Source organism: Neocloeon triangulifer, unplaced genomic scaffold (assembly GCF_031216515.1).
Source record: "Neocloeon triangulifer isolate White Clay Creek 2 clone unplaced genomic scaffold, ASM3121651v1 ptg000012l, whole genome shotgun sequence".
NCBI classification, from domain to species: domain Eukaryota; kingdom Metazoa; phylum Arthropoda; class Insecta; order Ephemeroptera; family Baetidae; genus Neocloeon; species Neocloeon triangulifer.
In genome coordinates this window covers 114,290-132,973 of record NW_026775554.1, presented here as the reverse complement: position 1 = coordinate 132,973, position 18,684 = coordinate 114,290, and the positions used below count along the sequence as shown (strand labels likewise).

Here is an 18,684-nt window from a genome sequence, read left to right as displayed (position 1 = left end):
TGTATTTGTTTGTAACAGTTGTGTCAAAACATTACTTCAACGACAATAGATTGACACATATTTCTGAAGAAAATGCATTATAATTATTTTCCTCTAAATAGCATTTTGATTTTGTAGCGAATTGGAAACAATTTTTCCAAAATAAAAGGGCGTGAGTTTATAGGCACATAAGCGAACAAATGAAATTATGGTGCCAAAAGTCTATTGATCAATTCATGAATCTACTCTTGATCCATATTATATTGAGGGCGAACCAAATTGCTAACCTTGCACAGTCTTACCAGGCCACTATGTAAATTTAGTCAGTGCGAATTTTAAAACTGCTCGAAGAATTTACATATATTCGTGTTTAATTTTCCTCCCTGAAATAATTTACAAAAACGTTTGACAAACCTTAATTTAATTATTGATAGTGGCAACAAAAAAATAATTGTTATTCTGCGATTTTAATTTAATTTATTTGTCTGGGCCCCGCTAAAAAGTCATCTTAGCAAAAATAATATTGCCATAAAAATCAAGAATGACTTAGATTTTTCACCCCCCAAAAAACAGTGGTTCTAGCTGCACGCCATAACATTTCCTAAAAAGAATCACCTAGTAGGTTTTTATATCATATTTCAAAAAAATTTTATATCTCATTTTCGCATCCTAATTAATGTTTTCCTCGTGGTGGCATTGAACCAGCCGCCGCGACCTGTCTGCCCTTTTTATCATTATTGTAAAAAAAAAACGGGGAATATACTCCGCGTGAATTTTCGTCAGCCAAACGACTTGTCAACATTTCAGCAATTTTGAGAGTTAAAAACATGTTGCACAATAAATATTTATTACATCCGGCTTATTTCATTAAAATTATCACTGCTGCGTTAGTTATTCAAGACATTTTCCTTGTTTTTATTTTTATTTCTTCATCAATATATTGATCATTCTAATTAATTACTCTTGATATGTTTTCCTTGTTTTTCTTTTCATTAAAATCATTAAATTTATCAGGGATAAATTTCGTTGTAAAATTTTCCTTATTTGTCACTTCAATTGAAAAACATGCATGAGAACTGTGCGTGCTACAAAATAAAAAAAAATTATTCTAGACTCAGAAAAAATTGATTAAAAGCCGTGTTTTGTGCGCGTGTAACCCTGCGTCTGTTAATGTTTTTTTATTTGTATCTGCGTTTCCGATGTTTTTTTTCGTTGTTTTAACTCACAAATTATATTAAAAATTATACATTAAACGTTAAATTTTTGAGGTCACGTTGGACACACCGCGGATACATCTTTGGAGGTAAAGCAACGTCGAGTGCAGGAAATGCAGGGACGCATTATTACTAATGAGGGCGATCCAAAAGGCTAACTTGGCCCAGGCTAAATTAACCTGGCCTGGGCTAATTTAACCCGCCATTCAATTTTGCTGGTGGGCTAAATTAGCCCGGGGCTAAGTCAAGCTAGCCTGGGCCAGGTTAGGCTTTTGGATCGCCCTCAATATCTACGTGCAGGTTTTCCCTTGGCAATTGACACAAACAAAACTTGTAGAACTTTGGTATTATTTTTAGATTTCAAGTCCATTTCGCGTCCCTGCTAGGATATTTTTAATAGACCGTTGCAATCCTCAGATGAGCTTTACTGCGTGCAAAAGTGAGCCAGATAGACCCAGATCTTCTGGGCCTGTTTATTTTGTGTGTTCACCCTTTCTCATTTTTTTTTTCAGTGATGACAACATTGCCAATTTTTTTCATCTTAAAACGTTTTGTTTTATTGCTTGACCAAAACTATATGTGCAGCTTTTGTTACGAGAGAAACAAAATCATGTATTCGGAAACACGACTTAAACTTATGCTGTTTGTCTTTTTTTAGTCGTTGGAGGATAAAAAGAGGTCGCAATATTAATGAGTGCGGAGGGCAGCGTTACAAAAAAATATTTTGCCACCACTCTTGTTTGCGTCAAATCCGAGTATATAAAGATGAGACGAAAATTACCAAATCCAGATTCATTGAAGCGGCAGCTCTCAGGAGTGAGACTAGTCCAATATCTCTCTCCCCGACTTCGGTATTCAAGGTATAAAAAACTCCTTTTGTATTTCGGTAAAAGCTGACTTGTAATTTTTAAAAATGGTTCCAAATATTTTTTTTTTACCTCTTATATATTTAGTTATTTCAAAAATCGCGCTATTTACCCACAATTTTTGTTGCCTTATTCTGAATTAGACACCCCAGGTTAATTTGACCTGGGCCAGGTGAGCCGTTTAGATCGCACTCTCATTAACAATAATGGGGGACATTCACTAGAGATATCCTCCCGGGATAACCATGTTATAAGTATAGCTAGCATGGGAGGATATCTGTGGTGAATGTCCCCCAATATTACTGAGCAGTTTAAAGTTTTCAATTTCTGATTTTCACTAATCAATTATCTCAATCATATTGCCATCATAGGTGCTTGTAATAGTTTTGGGAGATTTTTCTGCTGGTTAGAACGCTGGCGGAACTTTGCTTTAAGAGGCCGAATTTTTCCGATGCTTGTAAGTGGAATAAAAAATTAATTTCTATTTCCACTTCAGAATTAAGCAACCACCATGTTGCTTGTTTCGGTTTATACTTTGCTGAGTTTGGCGGCGTGCGTCCCAACATCTTTCGCCGACGACGAAACTTGCCAGATGAGCACGCGACTGGTCAAAAATCAGCTTACAAAAACCAGCGAATGCGGGTTTGTATTTGAAATTCTCAAACTATTCGTGATCGTAATAGTGAAATAAAAATCCATCTTTCAAAGGGAAAGGATCGAGTCTTGGGGAAAGAAAGTTGACGATACGGTGAGTAAAATATTTTATAAAAGTTTTGGTCCCTTCTCGGCTCCGCTAAATTTTTGCTTTTCCATAAAACTTAGTATATTTTTTTCCACGTAAACGACCCTTGTACTCACTTTGAAAATTTTCCTCCTGAAATTCAGTATTCTAGTTAGACCAATCACTGAAAAAGGCACATTATTGCCTTTATTATAACGCATTAAGTGTTACAAATTTTTTTATTGCTGTCAAAATTATTTTCATTAAATTTTGTCCGTAATTAAAAGCATTGAATTTCAGTTTGTGAGAATGGCAACGGAGATTGAAAAGTTGGCCTCAATCGTCAGGGACACAAGAGAAAAACAATACCAGATTGCCAGAACGGTGAGATTTAAAATTGTCGCCGCTTTTTATTTTTTAACTATCCAAAATCTACGCAGGTGCAATACACGGCATGTCAAAAAGCGAGTAAGTTCCAATTGATTGGAATGTAATTTTTTAGCAAATAAGTTGCGTAAATTTCAGATTCGGTTTACGAGTTGACTGCAGTTGGGGGCAAGAGGTACCACTTCCACTACAAAGCAGTGAGTGTTTGTCTCTCAAAACCTGCACATTATGATTTTCATTTCGCGAAACAATGATGTGACAATTTTTACAGATGACTTGGCAAAGAGCCAAGGAATTTTGCGAGGACAAAGGAATGATCATGGCCACACCGAAAACGCAGTCGGAACTTTCGGCGCTGCACCGAACCGCTTCATATCATGCAAGTGACAGTAAGAAGTGTCACCATGTTTCGTTGAACCTTTTAAAAAAAATCTGGATTTGGCAGAATGGTGGTGGACTTCTGCGACAGACGAAATGCACAACCGGCCTGGTGAGTTCTACTGGGCTGACGGAACTCGGCTCTACCACAGTGACGATTTGTGGCACAGTTCAAATAATGAGCCCGATTCATACAAGAAGGGCGTTGATGTGTGCGCAGAGTTTTCCCCTAAAACGGCGGCCAAGCTTGAAGACGCTCTTTGCTCTGATGAAGATTATGTCGTCTGCGAGGTGCCCCCCGTTTGTCTCTAATTCATGTCTTTTAAATTATCTGCAGCAATTGATAATCATGTAATTGATAAAAATGCAATATCAATTAAAAGAAGCATCAAAGTTTAAAATAAAAATAATTTCAGGAAAATAACAATTTTGGAAAGTTTTTAATTTTTCCACTCAGTCTGAAAAATGATAACCTGCACTTGAATTTCCGCTCTTGGAATTTTAATTAAAGCCCAATGCATTTGCGTATGATAATGAATAAAACAGTGCAGGGGCATCGTCGTCATTATTGCTGAGGATTAGGAGAATGAGTATGAGCTTTTATTACAGTTTTTACGCGGGAAAAGAATTTAAAAAAAGTACGCATAAATTATTTATATTTCTCGTCATTTTTGATTAATTGTTGAAAATTTATTTATTATTAATTAAAGTGGTTTAACGTTGAATTAGAAGATCTGAACTTGTTCAAAAGCCTTCGAAATAAATTTTGAGCCTTCAATAATAATAATATTGCAAAAATTGATATTAATATTTTAATATTAATTTTAATTACTTATTATATATTAAACAAAAAGCGCCAATACAAAAGTTACATGTGAGAATTATTTGTCGTTAATTAATTAATTATAAAATTTTTGAGTTCAATTTGAACAAAAATGAATTAAATCTCTCCCATTTAATGACTTGGTTTGATGTCATGAGTTTAATTAAACATAAACTGGAAATATAAAATTAAATAAAATAATAATAACAATTTATTGGAGCGCTGGATGTTGGAGCGCGGGCGTCTGGGCAGGGTCGTTGCTGCCCCCTGGCGAGCGGCGAGCGGACACTCACCTGGGTGACGTCACGAGGGAGGGAGAGACTCGCACGGACCTGCCTGCAGCAGTTAATTTCAGACAATTCAGTCACAACAGGCGCGGAGCAGAGTGAGTTTGCGTCGCGTTCGCTGGGAATATGCGCTGGTGAATGCGCGAAATGCGGTTGTTGGTGGCCGCGGTGTTGTTGTTGTTGTGCTGGTCGACGTCCCTGTCGGCGGCCGAGGAGGAGGAGCTGCAGGGCGGCGTGGTGACGGGCACGCAGCGGCTCGAGCGGGGCCCGTACCTGGTGCGCGGCGACCTGGTGGTGGCTGAGAAGGGCCACCTCGTCCTCGGGCCCGGCGTCACCCTCAGGTTCTACCCCCGCACCGGAATCACCGTCCACGGAATCCTCTCCGCCCAGGTAAACAAAATTCCACCTGATTGTTTTCACGCCCTGGCAAAGGTTGCGGCGTTGCCACGCCTCCCCTCTCGCGCTCCACCACTCCTGCCGGGGCGAATACCTTCGGCCGGCTCGGAAACTTGGCAACCCGCGCGGGGTGTTTCGACTTCCGCCCTCCGAACCAAATTCCGATACGTCCCAATGCAAATCGAACCTTCGGCAAAATAATAACAATAAAATTGTCTTCATTGCTCTGCTAAAGGAAAGAAAGTTTTCAATCGTTTGATTCAAGTTCATTTTAAGTTGTAAACACAATTTGAATATCGTGAGAAAATTCAATGTTAATTTATGTCCGTAGATATTGCCCTGAATAATTTGAAAAATATTCAGCAATAATAAAAAGAAGAATCAATTGAACAAAGTTTAAATTTTAGTTGGAATTCATGTTTGATATGTTTGAATTTATTTAAAATTTTCTTTTGCAACTCTTTTGGCGTTGAACCTAAATTAATGTAATTCATCTAAAAATATAAATTAAAATCCTGCTTATTTTTATTGACATGTTTCCAATTCTTACATCAAAATTCGGAACAAAGGAAAAGTTGCAGTTTTGATGTTTTTGAAGATTTGACTACAATTTTTGCAATTCTGTTAAAAATTGTGTCATTTTGCGATTTGCAACTTTTGCAACAAGTGTCGGTTGGCCTTGGGATGACCGTTCGACCGTTGGTAGGTGCGAGGGTGCGGCCGCGCGACACCTGTTGCCAAATCCACTTGATCCACTTTTTATTCTTTGCTCGCTAATTGGCCGCGACCAAAATCTCTTTTCTTGGCCAACAAAAGAAATTAAAGGAAAGCAAGAATGAAAAGCCGGTTTTCAAACGTTTTTTTTTTCTTTGAAACAAATTTCACTCGGAGCTCATCCTGCGGAGGTTTTTCAACTCGCGGCGGTCTTGGGGGAAATGGGGGGGGGGGGCAGAGGCGGGCAGGCACTGTTAGAAATGCACGCTTCGCCGAGGAATAATTGGCGTCGGCCGAGCACCGACCAGAACCACAAGAGTTTAATGCAACGAGACGCGTGCTTTTTTCACTTAACTCCGAGTGTGAAGAAATGAAGAGAGCCGAAAAATCCATTGCTCGGAAATTCAGATCCGCCAACAAGACTTGCAGAAATGAATGAAAATAATAATTTTTTGATTATTATTTCCCTTTGCAATGAGTGCAGATTAAAATATTAACCCTGTTCAAGTTTCTTTCTAATTAAAAAATAATAGTTACGAAATAAAAAATTTTAAAATTCCTTTGAAAAATCGCTTTGCAAACTGAAACGGTTTTCCTTCGATTGAAGCGTTGATTGGGATCGCGCGTGCCGGGTCGGAGACAGGGTCAGCGCAGGTCAAGTGGCGGTGACCTTGGCCCACTGCTCGCCCCTTTCCTTGCGCAACTCCTCAAACGAAATCAATTTACGAATCGATTCATTCAATGCAATTACTCGCAATTGTCAAGTTTTCCCGTGTAATATTTTTTTAATTTACATTTGTTATTTGTTTTCTGTCGTTTTGAATTAATTTAAAAATATCACTTTCTCAGATATATTTTAATAATTTGAAAAGAAAACTGGCGCGTATTGAAAGAAGTGCTCATTTCATTTTTCTTTTTATCTCGCGTGGCTGGCTCGGGGATTTTGTTTTCGTCGCGTGCAGCTCGAGTGACGTCATCACGCGGTGCATCCACTTGCGCGCGACAAAAAATGCACTTTGAACGTGACGATAAAAAAAATTCCCTTCAAAAGAATATCTTCTTTCAATTTGCTTTCGATCGGAAATTCGTCGCGCTGATTTTCCTCGGTTGAAAAAAGTGACTCATCCTTTGCCTTTCTCCTCAGACTTGGCGAAAGTAAACGTTTGACCCGCGGCGGCCCTCCTCGAAAACTCGCTTCCGCCGATCGTTAAGGCAGGTTGCAAAAATCAGAGCTGAAACAGCATGGCATGTGAATAAGTTAAGAATTTTAATTTGATTTTAACTTAAAAAAGAAAAATCATTTAAACTTATAACGTAAATTTTTAATGGTGTATGCAAAAATGTTTCCTTTTCAAAAAAAGACACTTACTTTTATAAATGAATCCAAAAAAACGCAAAATATTTTCCTTTTGTTCGTTTAATTCTGATTTTAATATAAGAATATCTGTTTACAAAAGAAACTAGTTGGAAATGAAAGTAAATTGGAATTATTTGAAGACGTCATCAATCGAAGGAGAAAAAGTAATTATTGTAACTCCCGTTCTTCAGATTGAAAGCAATGATTTCACCTAAACTTTTGTTTTAATTCAGAGTTTGGCCCAATTAAATGCGATCAAAGTGTTTCTGAGCAGCCGAGATAAGGAAAGCAATGTTTGCTGTGGATGCGTCAAGGCGCAGGTGCTTCACCAAACATTGATAACAAAAATATCTCGCTTTTGATAAGAGACAAGTGAGCAATCGAGGGACACGCCCACCTCCATTAATCAACTCTTTCCATTTCAATTTTCCTTTGACTTCGGCGACGAGACTAATACTCATGTTGAAATTGGAGAAGAAAATTTCCGTGTCTCTACGAAAATGATTCATATTCGTTCACATCACTGACAATAAAAGTGACTGCGTGGGAAATGGGCAGGGGGAGTCAAATGAGGGGTTCACGTGTCACTTTCGTTTCCGGCGACAATCGATTTTCCGCCACCGAATTCCACAATTTTCACCTTCGCTTGGCTAAAAACTAGAACTCATTTTGATTAAGCAGACTTATATTACGCAAAGTTTTTAATAATATTTTTTTAAAGGATATGTAAAGGTTAATTTAAGTGGATTTGTTTGATTTTAGTTGGGTAATTTTGATGAAATTTTTACCAGACAAACTTTTAGAAAAAGGTATTTAAAATGTTAATTTTGCGAGCAGTTGAGTTCAATCTAAGGTCAAATAAAAACTACTTCTTAAAAGAAATCATGTGTGTGAACAAAAATTGACATCTAAAAAAGCGATTGTGGCCAAATTTTGACTGATTAATTCCATTGACTGGCGCGTCGTTTTGCTAACAATGGAGTTGTTGTGAATGAATGGGCGAGCGAGTTGCTGCGATTTTCGATTTGCAGAGGAATTAAGGATCCGACTTTTGACCTCAATCGAGACAAGTCGCCGCCTCTGTTCTCGAGCACGCGACTTTTGTTTTCAAAACACTGCTCCGCTCGCAGCCTGCTTTTTCCAAACAACACGCAGGGCTTTGAAAAGTTTTCAAAGCGAATCGTCGGAGGAAGAAACGGTTTTCGCACAAAAACCGTAAATTAAAACAATGCGCGTGCGAGTTTCTTGTTCTGAGCAGGAAGTTGAAATTATGAATTTGTTTGTTGCAGGGCACGGCCGAGCGGAAGGTGGTGCTGACGACGGCCGAGGACGTCGTCCGGCCGCTGCCCCGCGCCCCCCTGCGCCTCGTCGACGGCCCCTCGCCCCTCGCAGGACGACTCCAGGTGCTGCACAACCAAAAATGGCGCTCCCTCTGCACCAACTCCAGAAAGTATGCAAATTTATCCTCCTTTTTCATTTATTTTAGAATTTCAGTCCATTTACTTTTTTTAAGGTGAGGTTTTCTTGAACACAGTTTCAGCGAAATCATGCAAAAGAAAACTCATTTAAATATTTAATTTTTTTATTTAATTTATTAAAATTCATTTAAATTTGACATAATTTCATTTGATATAATATTTTCCCCTTTAATTTAATTGCACTTCAGTAAGTTTTGTTTCAATTTTTTCAATATTATTTCTTTCATTTTTTTAAATTTAAAAATATTTTATTGCTTTTCATTTCAAGTGTTATAATTAATGTTTATTGTTAAGTCTAAAGTCTAATTTCAATTCGATTCTCCTCATTGTTAAATTATACATAACTCAATATTATTATTTCATTTCAATTCACTCAAATTCATTTAATATGATATAGTTTAATTTTATTCTATTCATCAAATCTTTGTATTTCATAATTTACTTAACTTGCATAGCATTTTTTTAAAACTAGTCTGAATGATTAAATTTGCTTTTGATACATTTAATTTACTTTACTTTGATTCCACTTAATTTTATTAAATCCAATTTGCATTCACATAATTCAATTTCATTTAAATTAATTCTATGTAATTTTATTTAGTTTCAGTTAATTAAATGTATGAATTACATTTAATTTCATTACTTTTATAGATTGAGTTAAACTTAATTTTAATATAATTTCATGTGACTTAAATCTATTTGATTTTTCCATTTAAATTGATGTGATTTGATTTGGTTAAATTCATTTTTTTTTTACATAAAATAAATTTTCCATTTAATTTGTCTTTCAATTTGATTGAATCAATTTTAATAAATGCGGTTCTTTAAAATGATTTTGAATAATTATAATCAGCGTTCAAGCTATTATTTAATTCTGCTTTTAAGATGCAGGCAATTTTTATTAATTACTGTTAATTGACTAAAAACACTTTTTATCTGAGTCACAACATATAATTGTGACAAAACATTGGCGCTTGTTCTTCTTGGAATTGTGTTATAAAAAAATTCATATAATTGCCTCGGGTCACCAGGGTGAATCACCTAATGCGGCCTGATTCATGTTCCATTTATGATAAATAAGGGGAAAGTTAAAGCCACGTGAATCACTTTTTGCAACTATAGAAATTCTGTCTGAAAGAGAAGCGTGGGGTATTTACGCTGATAAAATTGTTTGATTTAAGACGTTTCCTCTCTCATCTATGATTTATGAAAATTTGTATGATGACTTGGTGAGCTGATTTTGTTTAACAACTTGATTGGGGTTTGACGAAATTATCTTTTCAATCAAGCCAATTTTTTAACAATTAAATTGGACAATTTTAGTTTTCAAAAATTCATTTCTCCCAATTTGTTCCATTTTACATGTTCTCTTGGAAATCTAAAACAATTATCACAATTGTATAAAAAAAATTTTCAGCAAAAGCCGCTCTGAAAAAAAACTTTTTTTTCATATATATAATTATGTAAAGGAGAGTTGAAAAAGTATATTTTTGGCGTGCTCCACAATAATGTCAATTGCGTGTCCTTTATAAATAAAACTTGAGTTGACATTGTGTGAAAGGTCACTGAGCCCAAGCAAGATTCGCGATTATTCTTCAAACAAATTAAAACATTTTCGTCTGATTGTTGTTTTCGCAGCTGGACTTTGACGGACGTGGACGTGGCGTGTCGGCAGATGGGCTTCGACGGGGGCCGGTGGTGGGCGTGGCTCGACCGGCAGCCGGGGCTGCCGCAGCCCCGGCTGCTGCTTGAAGCCCCCAACTGCGGCCCCGCCCACGACGCCCTGCAAAACTGCCCCAACTGGCCCAGCAGACAAATGGGCGCCGGAGTTTGTGGTAATAATTTTTTTAATTATCATCACGGCGTTAATTGGGGAGTCGGGACCCAATTTTTGTTCGTCTTTGTAGCGGTAAAAGCGCCGCTTTTCTCGTTCGAATCAAGTTGTCACTTCCTGACGAAGATTGTTTCGAACAGGTGGCTCGTTTTTTTGCAGCAACGGCAACCAAGCGTTTCCCAGGCCGGGGGATTCCTCTCCTCCGAGTCACGCGCCGCCACCCACACTTCTCTGCACGCCCCGCAATATAAACATTTACACAATGAAATATTAATTATTGCGGTTTTTCGTCTCCGGCTCCCGTTTAAACGTACATTAAACTTGGATTAAAACCGTATTTTGAGTGATAATCAAATGTCTAACTTGAATGTTGCAATCGTTTTTGTTAAAACAGATTCCGTCCAATTTCAAAAGTACTTTTTATGTTTTATTCTTTTGTAATAAATAAAATGAAAACTAATTGAAAATGTGGGATCGCTGATGACTAACATTCAGATAGTGCGTCGAACAACATTCTCATTTTTTTTAACTTAAAGTGGAAAACTAATAACGCAATTTTGAAATTCACCATACCATTTTATAGTAATTAGAATGGCAATTTTTTCCTACACCTTCAGAAAAATCGAAAAGGTGGTTCATTTTGAAAATTCGACGCGAAGTAAAAATTTGTCTGCAAGTGACCTTAAACTTGTCCGTACACGTTTGGTCACCATTGAAAAGTATTCGGGGGTTTCAAAATTGGTCTTGAAAAGTCTTTTTCAAATACATATCACAAACAGAAAGATTAAACTTTTGAGTTAACTGTTTTAGGAATAAAACAACTGTAATATATGGAAAGCAATTTGAAGAATTTAGTTATTTCGGGGGGGGGGGGGGGGTTACTTATGGGTAGGCGGTTTTCATTGATAAAATTATCGACTTTTATGTATTTCGACTGACAATTTTTAACGCCCTCGTATGGAATCAATCCTAAGTATTTTCCTATTTTCTCCAAATTTTTATTCGCCGTCTAATTAATTGTCAAGAGGCTTAATGATATAAAAATACAAGTTTGACCAGTCATAAAATATTTGATCAATAATGATCAGCCTGCCGAGGCAATAATTACAAATTCTGATTACTGAAGAGTTTAAAATTTTCTAATTATAGTTTAGATGTAAAAATAGTCCTTGCATGTTGATGAATTTGTTGTTGCTGTTGCAGACTACCACCCTGACCTGGGGCTGGAGTGTTTGGGGCGGGTGTCGGGGGGCCGGGCGGCGCAGCACTGGCGCGGGGTGAGTTTCGAGGGTGCGCGGCACCAGCGCGTGTTGGCGCACGGCAACACCCTGTACGCGAGCGTGTCCCTGTCCGAGCTGCGCCACACCGAGCTGCGGCACGCCGGCGTCGCCGCCGACGGCGCCCTCGTCGCCGCCCTCCAGGTCGCCGGTGTGCCCCCCAAGATGCACGCCCTCACCGTCACCAACGCCGCCTTCCACGGCCTCAACGTCACCAGGCCTCAGGCTCCCGTCGCCATCACCGACTCAACCTTCGCCAACAACGCAGGTGAATTTTTTGCAATTATTCCAAATTTTGGCAAAATTCCTCTTTGCGACAACCAAAATTGTGAATAGAGTAGAATTTTTATTTCATATAATTGTCAACGCATTGACAACTTTTGAAATATGTTATTTCACATAATTCTAGAAGTCAATTTACACATTTTTTTTTTTTACTCAAAATAGCATATTAAAAACTCATTCATATCTTAGAATTGGTATTTGTGTACAATTTCTCTTATTTCATAAAGAATATATTTTTAATTATTCTTATGCTCACTTAATATTCTAGCTATCATTACTATTGGATTTTGGTGAAGAATATCTAAGTGAGCATCAATCTCAACACAGTGTTATTGAATTTTTCAATTTTTTTCGGACTTCTGCTGTAGGAAATTTCAGTCTTTCTCGCAATTTCTTTGGTTGCTTTACCAAAAGTTTCATACATTCCAATGCATGTCAAGATTTTGTCTGGTGAAGAGTGGCCTGCAAGTTTCTAGAACACAGTTGCTCAGCCATCGTTTTAATTAGGTTTTAACTACACGCTTTTGAGCAACTAAAACTTTAAAATTTATGCGATGATGCTCCCCATGATCACAATTGAATGTAATATTTGTCTAAGAATTTAACTTGAGCTTATTTGTCTGATTAAAACCACTTTGAACCTCGCTCACTTTTGGCGAATTTGATATGCTTGAAATGGAATAAAGTGACATTTGACCTGATTCGACCCACCCTCGTTAGCCAGCCGAGTGCGCAAGGGATTAGTCAAGGCGTAGGTTGTTTTGTCACTTCCGTTGGCAACGTTGCCAAACTCTCCATTCACTCTGCTTCCCATTTGTCATTTCCATTCCACCGCTGACAAAGCAGCACAATTTTACAACGTTTCATTTAGTTACATACATTTTTTGCTCTCATTAAAAAACATTACTCGATTTAAAACATTAAATCTAAAGGAGTCAATTTAAATCAAATTTGCATGAATTGGTACTAAAAATAGCACAATGCAATGCTAAAAATTATTTACTATTTTTTATTTTATTAGCTAAAAGTGTCAATTTTCAATTGTGCCAATCCATCAAGGGACGCTATTTCTTATTCCTTCTAAGGATATGAAAAAATTAGCTCAATCCGCAAGATATGGATTTTGGAAAGAATTTTTATTTTTAATTTAAAAAGTAATGCCCTAATTGTATTGAATTTAATGTGGAAAAATTAATTATTTTGAAAACGGGAATATAAATCTGTTTTGAAGATAAGAATGAAAATTTCCAATTAAAAGTTGATATTTGAACATTTTAATTCGTTTTCCTAGCATTGTTTTTCTCACTCGGTTTCTAACTTTTTCTTTGGAAAAAAATTTAAAATGGAAACTGGAATTTAAAGAAGAAAAAATTTTAGAAAAAATTATTTACACTGTGTTGGTTGATTAATTAATTGGGTTGCAATTTTAAGTTTTGTAAAATGGGATTTTGTTAAAATGTGCATGTTTTGGAATAAAAATTGCAGGTTTCGGGGTGTACGTGAATAGCTCGACGGGGCTGGTGCACATGGTGGGGAGCGTGGTGACGGGGAACGGGGCGGACGGGGTGCGCTACGTGCACCATGACGAGGTGCCCGACCGCAAGGTCATCGACGGCGCCGACGTCTTCGACTTCTGCACGTTTCCCATCACCAACAGCCAGACGTTCCCGATCCCCATCTTCGCCGAGCAGGGCAAGTACAACCCCGTCGACAAGGACTGCAACAAGGCGAGTTTCGCACCCTCGAGTGGCGACAGGTCCTGATTTTGTTTCTTTTTTATTCCTTAGTACTTCTTCACCAAGGAGGGCCAGGTGTTGACGCTCAGGTTCCTCTCGGTGGAGACTGAGCGCAACGAGAGCGCCACCGTCGAGGTGTTCGACGGCACCAGTGCCGCCGACCGCTTGTTGGCCAGGTACGTCGTCCGCAACGGCACCTTCGCGCAGAGCGTCACCTCCACCAGGAACAACGTCTTCATCCGCTTCAAGGCCCAGCCGCGCACGCACACCCTCGTCTACATGCAACTCATCTCCGGACACAGTGAGATAATTTTACCTTTAAATTGAGGATTTTCTTTCGAGCCAGAAACAGGCCAGAAATGTCAAGATTTAATTTTTTTTTTATTTTTTTATTTTTTTTTAGGGTCAGGCCAAGACAAAGTCTTGTCGGCCTGTGCCCTTTATTGGTGGTACAGAAGGCACCACCCACCCAATTAATTTTTTTTTTAACTTAATAATTGAACTTAAAATAATTGGCCGAGCTATGATTTTGAGTGTGGGCCAAATTTTTTCCAGCTGAAATTTATCTTTTGAAATTTGTTTAATGTAGTGTGGGATTTGTTGCCACAGAAAACTTGAAATACACTTTGCACTTATTGTTAAAAGTAGAACGTGAAACTTCCAACCAATTTAAAAATAGTGCAACCATAGTATAAGCTTTGAAAATAATTTCATTTTTAAAACTCCAAACTCTTTTTTGAAGGTTGAAAATCGGTTAAAATTCTTACACCACCTTAAGAATTGTAAGAGGTGAATTTCTTACCGTGCAACATTTATTTATAAAGAAGCATTTTTAAATTTTGATAAACAATTTCCTAATCTCAAATTTTGTGAAACTGATTTATTGAATTTTGTGCTTTCGCGTGAACAGAAAAGTCGTTTGACCTGAACCTGACGGAGTGCGTGGTGGTGGACAACAACGGGCGGGGCGTGGGCGTGGAGAATCTGCGGAGCGGCGTGCACGTGCACAACAGCTCCGTTTCAAGCAACGGCCACGTGGCGGGCGTGCACGTGGCAAGCGGCGTGGGCGACGTGAACGTGACGGACAGCCGCGTCGCCTTCAACGTCGGCGACGGCGTCAACGTGACGCACTCGGGCGGCAGCGTCAACGTGACACGGTGCGTGGTCAGCAGCAACCAAGGTCACGGGGTCGCCGTGCACCTCAACGAGACCGAGGGCCTGGTGGCGTTCGTGCACGAGGCCATCGTCACGCACTCGGTCCTCTTCAGGAACCTCGAGGCCGCCGTCCTCGTCGGCAACTTCTGCACGCCCGCCCTCGTCAACGTCTCCGCCAACTGGTTCAACGACAGCGCCCGCGTTGCCCTCGACATCCGCACCTGCTGGCGCCCCCTCCACAAGTCCCACTTCGTCACTCTCCAGGTAACATTAATCTGAAAACCCTTGTCACCATCGGATAGCATTTGCCAAGACGATTCCAACGATGTGTCACGAAGACCAATTTCAGTAAAAACTGACAAAGATGCATTTGAAACATCCAAATAGCCGCCATTTTTAAGAAGATGGCCGTCAATTGAAAATTTCACATGGTTGATTCAATTTTGGTCCTTTTGCTAAAATATTTACACAATCATCATCCTCTTGACCAATTTTACCAGGATTGTATCTGAGGAATATTTTGATTACCTCTCCTTTAAAGGCCCAGTTTATTTTTAATAGCAAACTTAACTTTTTTTAGTGAATTTTAAATTTTTCTCCGACATAATCTGTTCAGGAAGACCATTAAAATCATTTTGAATCTTGATTCATGTGCAAACCCTCTTTTGCCAATCTTGGAAAGGTTCTCATTTTTTCAAGATGGCGGCCGTTGCCAAAACTTGGATAACTTTGTAAATTTTGGTCAAAGACTAGCCTTGCGACCTGTCGTTGAACTCGTCTTGACGAAGTCTATCCGTATTTGACGTGACCTTTTGACCTTGGAGGACGAGTTTTGACGTGCGAAATTTTCAGGTTGGACACAACAAATTTGCGTCAAACCGGCTGGGGCTGCGGATGGCGCCGGCGGTGAACGTGCGCGGCAAGATCGAGCACAACTGGTTCGCGCAGCACACGTTCGGGGCGCTGCAGATCCACAACGGGCCGTGGGAGGAGCTCGAGGTGCTGCCGACGGAGCTGCTGGTGCAGGCCAACGAGTTCTCGGAGAACTCTGGCGTGTTCGTGGTGCAGCTGGGCCTGTCCCCGTACGGAGAGGCGCAGCACCTGCTCTTCACGCGCAACTTTGTGCGCGACAACGCGGTCGCCGAGCCCTTCGAGAGTCTGGCGCCGCGCAGCAGGGTCGCCGCCGCCGTCGTCGTCGCCTCGGCCAACGTCCACGTCTTCCGCAACATCCTCCAAAACCACGCCTCCGAGTACGAGATCGGCTCGCGCCTCCTCGACCAGAGCCAGACCATCAACTGCACCTACAACTGGCTCGGATATGCCAACGAGAGGACCATTTACGACAGGTCAGTCCGAAGATTTTCAATTCTATCTCTTGACAAAACCTGGCATTTTGAACGCCATGTTGCATGACTCTAGAGTTTCAACTGAGGGGTTGTTTCTTGATTCAGTTAAAGTTTGTTTCTAATGAGCTTTTGATATAAAGGAGTTTGGAATTGTTTTCATCAAAATAGCAAAAAGTTTTATTCTCCCATTTCGTACAGCTTTTGAAAACTTCAGAAGAAGATCAAAAGTGGTTTGAAACGTAATCAACTTCAGAAAAGTTCATTATTATAATCAGAAATGAGTAGAACTGCTACTAAAAGCTAATGAGGGCGATCCAAAAGCCTAACCTGGCCCAGGCTAACTTGACTTAGCCCCGGGCTAACTTAGCCCACCAGCAAAATTGAATGGCGGGTTAAATTAGCCCGGGCCAGGTTAATTTAGCCTGGGCCAAGTTAGCCTTTTGGATCGCCCTCAATAAATTTTGATATTCATAATAGAATCATGGGTCTTCATAGAAGATTAAATTATTTCCTCACAATTTAAATTTCAATGAACAACCATTTTTCAAAAAACGATGCTCCTTTAATCAAATATCAGGTAGTAATTTGGTAAAATTGATGGCATTTTGGTAGAAAATTTACAACCTATACTGATATTATGTAAGGACACTAATTTTTTTTAATGCAAACTTCAGTTCTTATCGGTTTTTATTTCTATTTTTTATTGATTTTCTATGAAAATGTGTTTTGTAGGCTGTTCCACCGGAAGGACCGGTTCGACCTGGCGCAGATCGAGTACATTCCGTACCTGCTGCACAGCAGCAACCCTTCGGCGAACACGATCATCAGCCAGCCGACGTTCGTGGCGGCGTTTTCGGAGGAGGGTGAGGTGGGGGGCGAGGTGGACGGGCAGGAGACACTGCGCGCGGGCGAGTACCTGGTGACGCGCGACGTGAGCGTGCGCGTCGGCGGCCGCCTCACCCTGCAGGCCGGCGTCACCCTGCGCTTCCGCCCCTCCGTCGGCATCATGGTCGCCGGCAAGCTGGAGGCGCGCGGCCGCGCCCCCAACGACATCCTCCTCACCCTCGAGCGCGAGGAGCCCCTGAACGACACCTCCGCCGTCCCCGTCAGGCTCCTCGGCGGACGCACCGACCGCGAGGGCCGCCTCCAGCTCAAAGTCAACGAAACGTGAGTTTTGAATTTCGTTTTCGCCCCCAAATACCAACATTTTAATAATCTTGTAATTTCTTTTCAATAATTCAATATTAAACAATTCTCTTTTGTGTGTTCTAGAAAAGTTTTTTGGCAGGTTTTTTTACCAACTTTTGACATGGGCTTGGATAAAAATTGGCAGGGGCTTTTATAGAGATATTAAGTTGCAAAGGATTTGGAAATATTCTCAAAATTGCGCGCAAAGATAGAATTTTTTTAAAAGGAGATTTTGAAAATTCAAAATATCTTGGTTTTTGTTAGAAATTCGTTAAAAAGCTGTTGGAATTGATACGACTTACAACTTTGCCGCAGTGCCCAAGGTTGCAGGTCAAAGTTCGAGGTCACTTTTGCCAGCATGAATTTTTAAATTTGCTGCCGAAATATAAATTTCAAGTTTCAGAATAGCCTTAAGTTTGGTATGTTAGTAAGGAAGAACGTATGAAAAATTGGTGATGGAAGCTTTTTTCTTTTTTAAATTATTCAGGGTCGAAGGGTAAAAAACGTGGTTTTTCAAACAGAAATCCAAGATACTTTTGATTAAAAAAAAAACCCCTAAAACAATTTACAACTTTGAGGCCCTTTAAATTGGGTTATTTTATGAATTTGTCAAAATCCTTTGTAACTTCATTTTTATACACTTCAAGGAATCATTCAAATTTGTTTACCCTTCCTAAACAAGGTCAAAATAAAACTGCCCATTAAATTCACTGATGTAGGTTTAAACCTAGGTAGAACTTAATTTAACTGAATCTATTTCATTACTTTCATGATAAAATTGGAGTAAAAACATGGAATGTGTTTTGTGAACTAAAATTTGGAATGTTTTGCTTTGGTCAGGTGGGGCACGGTTTGCAACTACAACTGGAACATGCGCGCGGCCGAGGTGGCGTGTCACCAGCTGGGCCTGGTGCTGAACCCTGACGACTGGTTTTTGGAGCGCGCGGACATGCCCGAGGCGGGCACGGCCGAGCCGATCGTGTTGGCCAACGTGCAGTGCTTGGAGGACGACCTTGACGTGACCGCGTGCAGGGCCGAGGGCCTCGCCGACTTTGAGAACTCGTGCAGCCACGAAAACGACGTCGGCCTGCGCTGCTACCTGCCCTCGTGGGCCGGAATGCGCTTCGGCGTCCTCGCCGAACGCTCCGACCTCCAGTTCATCACCATCGAGAAGGCCGGTCAGTGTCTCCCCGTCTCAAAAATAACTCTAAATTAGCTGCATTGAGATACATTTTCTGGGGGTTTTCCTAGTCAAAAAGTACC

At 39.9% G+C, this 18,684-nt stretch overlaps 2 protein-coding genes across 4 annotated transcripts in view; both read left to right on the top strand.

Annotated features, from left to right (window-relative positions):
- LOC132197610 (protein bark beetle) overlaps positions 1-18,684 on the top strand; it is a 42,312-nt gene that overhangs the window by 11,300 nt on the left and 12,328 nt on the right. Inside the window, exons 1-10 of one of the 3 annotated variants that reach the window (XM_059620990.1) lie at positions 4,699-5,045; positions 8,412-8,572; positions 10,239-10,435; positions 11,638-11,979; positions 13,482-13,723; positions 13,784-14,033; positions 14,643-15,151; positions 15,740-16,233; positions 16,966-17,400; positions 18,262-18,599. In XM_059620990.1, coding sequence (XP_059476973.1) covers positions 4,794-5,045; positions 8,412-8,572; positions 10,239-10,435; positions 11,638-11,979; positions 13,482-13,723; positions 13,784-14,033; positions 14,643-15,151; positions 15,740-16,233; positions 16,966-17,400; positions 18,262-18,599 — 3,220 coding nt within the window. In that variant the 5' untranslated portion in view covers positions 4,699-4,793. Of the gene's footprint in view, positions 1-4,698; positions 5,046-8,411; positions 8,573-10,238; positions 10,436-11,637; positions 11,980-13,481; positions 13,724-13,783; positions 14,034-14,642; positions 15,152-15,739; positions 16,234-16,965; positions 17,401-18,261; positions 18,600-18,684 lie in introns of those variants that run through there. The other 2 variants (XM_059620991.1, XM_059620993.1) reach the window with 2 other exon arrangements.
- LOC132197613 (uncharacterized) lies at positions 1,905-3,985 on the top strand. The gene is made up of 8 exons (XM_059620998.1): positions 1,905-2,053; positions 2,556-2,701; positions 2,768-2,807; positions 3,081-3,164; positions 3,221-3,248; positions 3,306-3,364; positions 3,439-3,556; positions 3,613-3,985. The coding sequence occupies exons 2-8, from the start codon at positions 2,571-2,573 to the stop codon at positions 3,855-3,857; spliced, it is 705 nt and encodes a 234-aa protein (XP_059476981.1). The 5' UTR covers positions 1,905-2,053; positions 2,556-2,570; the 3' UTR covers positions 3,858-3,985.